Genomic DNA, 4,425 nt, shown 5'->3' with positions numbered 1-4,425 from the left:
GACACACCATAACGTGTTAAAAAAAAAATATTCTTGACAATCTTTTCGTTCTTTTTCATGGCAGACAAAAGTCAAGTGTGCTCAGTATGGGTGGGATCGGAAACAGGGATATTAAAAGGTAAAAATTATTTATCTCAGTAAACTTAGCCATGCTGTGCTTGTGTGCTGGTTTGTTAGAGCTAACTAACCACCCCACGTGTTTGCTAGCTAGCTGTAGCTAGCTTGATAGTACATTACCCAATGCGACACAGATTGTTTTGGGAATGATGCTCATCATCAGGATATTTAAATGTCTATCACTTACTCTGTCTGTCTGTTTCACTAGGAGTGAGCCTATCCAAAAAACAGGCTTTCAACTTCTGTGAGATGAGCTGCCTGAGCCGGGACCAGGAAGTGTGTGTCCTAGGCTGGGGAGATCAACATGAGACTGAGGTGTGTGTGGGGGCTCTAGAAAGTAATGGAGCCCTTGATGATGTCTGATCTGTTGGTCATTGATGTGTTGGCTAAGAGTGGACGTAGGTCTGAAAGTTTGCATCATGAGTGTTGTGCCATTCTGTTGTTTACCTGAGTTTCTCTGTTCTAGGTACTGGTGGGTTCTGTGAATGGCACAGTGAAGACATTTAGCACAGAGAAGGGCATCTTCACTGAGACCAGACAGTGTGGGGAGAGCACCCAGGGCAGGTTCACAGGACTTGCTGTCACAGACAGGTATAGTCTTGTAGATGAAGACATAGTCATAACAAAACCGTACACACCAGCAGCTCCAAGGTCATGTGTTGAGGATACAGGGGTGTATTCATTTGTCGCAGGCTGTAGTAAAACGTTTGGTCTGTTTCAACGTTTTGTAACAGAAACCATTTACCATAAACAGAGAGTTTCTATTGGAGTTTCTATTGGACAAATGGTCCCTCCCCGTTTTGTTTGGTTCCTACAGTAAACGGTTTCCATTGCAAAACGTTTTGCAACAAGCCAAATGTTTTGCTACGGTCTGAGACTAATGAATACACCCCTGATGTTGACACTGGACTACACACTCGCTATGTGTCTCTGCAGTGCTCTGATCACGTGTGTGGAGACAGGACTTCTGAGGGTCTGGAAGGAGGGCAGCACAGACACAGTGAGTGACACTGCCAGAATACCACTTGGGCCCCCTAGGGGTTGTTACATTGCTGATGGATACTAGATACTTATTAATGAACAAGGTTCACTGTCTGCCTTTTTGTGCACTGCCAGTTCCTTGAATATAACCTCTGTCCCTATATCCAGGTTGAGATAAATGCAGGGACGAATGTTTGTCGGATGCGACAGAATCCCTCACAGCGCAACCAAGTGGCCACAGGAGGGAAGGAGAATGGCCTAAAGGTCTGGGATCTGGAGAGGCCTGAAACACCCATTTTCACCTCCAAGAATGTAAGAGTGTTAACAACTACATGTCAAGGAATTACAGTGGGAATGTCTACATAGTATGTTATTATTTTTAGGTGATTTTCCATTAACACAGTGCTGTGTTTTTGATGTTGCAGGTACGTAATGACTGGCTGGACTTGCGAGTGCCAGAGTGGGTCAGAGACATGGCCTTCATCCCAGACTCCGACAAGATCGTCACCTGCACAGGTCACCACCAGGTCTGTGTCTGTCTGCCTGCCTGCATGTCTGTCTCTTCCTGTACAAGCCCTGCTCTTAGACTAGGTCTGCTGGTGTTCTCAGCCACTGACCCAGAGCAAAGTACTCAAATGATACATCCAGCTGCAGTTTGCTCAGTAGTGTGAAAAGGGACTCTTAAAGGTTTTAATAGTCCCTTTTCTGTAAAGATTTTAATTCATATTGGTCAAGTTCAGGTACCAGGATGAATGACTTGGATCACGTCTCTTTGCCTCATTTATCTAATGACGTTACAAAAGCCATCTATTTTTACTCATCTGTTTGTTCTCTCTCTGTTAGGTGCGAGTGTATGACCCTGCCTCTCCCCAGAGGCGTCCGGTTCTGGAGGCTCATTTTGGGGAGTACCCCCTCACAGCCCTATCCCTCCCTGCCAACCAAGACAGTGTTGTAGTGGGCAACACGCATGGAGAACTCGCCATCTTAGATTTGCGGAAAGGTGAGTGAGGCAAAGGATGTCTACTTGTTGACATGATTGTGCAGTTGCTTAGCCATCTGCTTCAGAACATTTCCATGTTAGCCTCTATCATTTTGCCCATGTATTTATTTGTCATTGTACTACATTAGAGAATAATTTTGCTATATTTGCTCATTGAAGCGTCTGTTTAGCTTTATCGTTCTTTGCCTGTAGTGATCAGAATGATTGTCTTCTGATAGTCATGTAGAGATGGAGCTTTTTATCTGTGCGAATGCATGTTGCGTGAGATCCTCTCCTTGACTACAGTCTGTTGGTTGTATAACCCTGCCGCCTCTTCACCTCTCCATTCGCTGCAGGTCTGGTGCGTGGGTGTTTGAAGGGGATGGCAGGAGGAGTGCGGGGGCTGCAGTGCCACCCTTCTCTCCCTCTGGTGGCTTCCTGTGGTTTGGATCGCTTTCTGAGAGTACACAGCCTGGAGGACCGCTCCCTACAGCACAAGGTACACACAAACACACCATCTCTCTCTTACACTCTCAGTACACTAGCTACACAAACCATCATTAGGGAAGCATCCTAGAGTTGTTTTTAATAATTGTGTTCAAGATGTTCTCTCCGTCTCCCTTGCAGGTGTATCTGAAGTCACGACTCAACTGTGTGCTTCTGTCCAGCAAAGATCTAGAGGTAGGGGAGAATTTAAAGTGCTATGAATTATACTTTTGCTGTGAACATGTGATATTGCTGCAACAATATACTGTAGTGTGTTTACAGTCTCTCCGTTCTCCATTTCAGCTGAGCAGTTCAGCAGTAACTGGAGATGTGGAGGAAGTGAAAGAAGAGGGAGGTGAAGTGGATGAGGTGTGGGACACTATGGAGATGATAAATGACCAGGCTAAGAAGAGAGCAACAGACGAAGAGGAAGCCGTAGTTACAGGTGTAGAGAAGACTACGAAGAAAAGAAAAGTGGTCAAATGACCTGCAGTGGAGAGCTTAAGGATAGGGCTGTGCTCTATGAGAAACGCAGAAGCTCTAGAGGTCTGCCAAAAGTCTGTTACGGATGTACAGACTGTTTTCCTGTTGCGTCTGTACTGAAATAGCTGTAGTTTTCCTATTAAAACTAAACTCACTCTGGCGTTGTTTGCATGCCCTTCCATACCAACTTCCTTGAAATGTAGCTAACATAAATAATATATATTATTTTTGGCACACCAAAAAAGTGTATTGTATGTACAATATCCCCAGGGCTATTAAAACATCTCATAGAACTCTGAACAGGATTGGTTCTTGTAAGTGTTTGTGACAGCGAGAGTGCAACGCCCCTAATAAAGAGACCGATGGCGTCTGGTACCATTGGTTGGTTTGCTTCTGTTTTGGTGTCTGCTGGAATGGAGTAGAGGGTACTGATTAGGAAAATCACTCAGCACAATGGGTGTCTTTTTAAAGGGGGGCTGAACTTCCTGATATGACCTCGTTTCTTGGCTTAGTCATTAAGAAATCCAACGGTCGTGACTGAAGCCAAACGAGTTGTCTTGGGGGTGTGGTTTAATGTGTGTTCGTGCGTGGTGCGTGTTTGTACATTCACTCTGCTAAGTACATAGTTACAGTCACTCACCCTCCTAGATAACTTGAAACAGTCCAACCAGATCTTGTCTTGAAGTCGCCTAGGCTATCTAATGCTAGCCATCTTCGCCAATTAACTTCAGCCGGCTGGTGTGTGACCGTGGCAAAGTTGGTTTGAAATTGGATAGCCTATCTCTGGGGGTCGTTAGGAACGGTCAATGATTTACACAATGTAAATGAGACAATGTTTTCATGTTATACATATTTTAGTTGTCGCTTTAATTATTTGTATATGAATTTCTACAATGTGTATGTCGTTTTTAGGTTTTTTAGTTTAAGAGCTATTGACATGTAAATGTTGTCCCATGTACATTGTGTAATTGACTGATGCTCCTTAACATAGGGATATCGACTATCAAAGAAAATATACTTTGGTTAATTTGACCAAATGGACCATGGGCATTATGATCGGGTCGCGTGCAGCTACGATCAGAATTTATGAATACTTGGGTGCTGTTGGCAGGATTAAAATAAACCCAACCAAAGGAAAAGTGTCACGGTAACCTTAACCTTCATTCTGTGACATACCATGTTTTCCTATCTCACAAATCTCCGTTTTGGAAGAGACTGACTTTATGACAAATTATCCTATTTACACTAAATTTTGACACTAGTATACATGTTTCTGACTCATATCAATGCCACATTGGCCGATTTCAAAATGAGAAGTTGCTTTTTAGGGGCAGTTGCTCTTTAAAGCTGTGAAGTTAGCCCAGAAGTGTTTTATAATT

At 43.7% G+C, this 4,425-nt stretch overlaps 1 protein-coding gene across 1 annotated transcript; it reads left to right on the top strand.

Moving 5' to 3' along the window:
* Positions 1-3,439, top strand: wdr74 (WD repeat domain 74). Its single transcript, XM_038965618.1, has 10 exons — positions 1-118; positions 326-432; positions 584-708; positions 1,054-1,117; positions 1,267-1,410; positions 1,524-1,625; positions 1,942-2,098; positions 2,434-2,576; positions 2,705-2,758; positions 2,867-3,439. Exons 1-10 carry the CDS (start codon positions 58-60, stop codon positions 3,047-3,049), a joined length of 1,140 nt encoding a protein of 379 aa, XP_038821546.1. The 5' UTR covers positions 1-57; the 3' UTR covers positions 3,050-3,439.
* The last annotated feature ends 986 nt before the right edge of the window (positions 3,440-4,425 follow it).

The sequence above is a fragment of the Salvelinus namaycush genome, chromosome 26, assembly GCF_016432855.1.
Source record: "Salvelinus namaycush isolate Seneca chromosome 26, SaNama_1.0, whole genome shotgun sequence".
In the NCBI taxonomy this organism is placed as follows: domain Eukaryota; kingdom Metazoa; phylum Chordata; class Actinopteri; order Salmoniformes; family Salmonidae; genus Salvelinus; species Salvelinus namaycush.
This window is presented reverse-complemented; position numbering and strand designations above follow the sequence as displayed.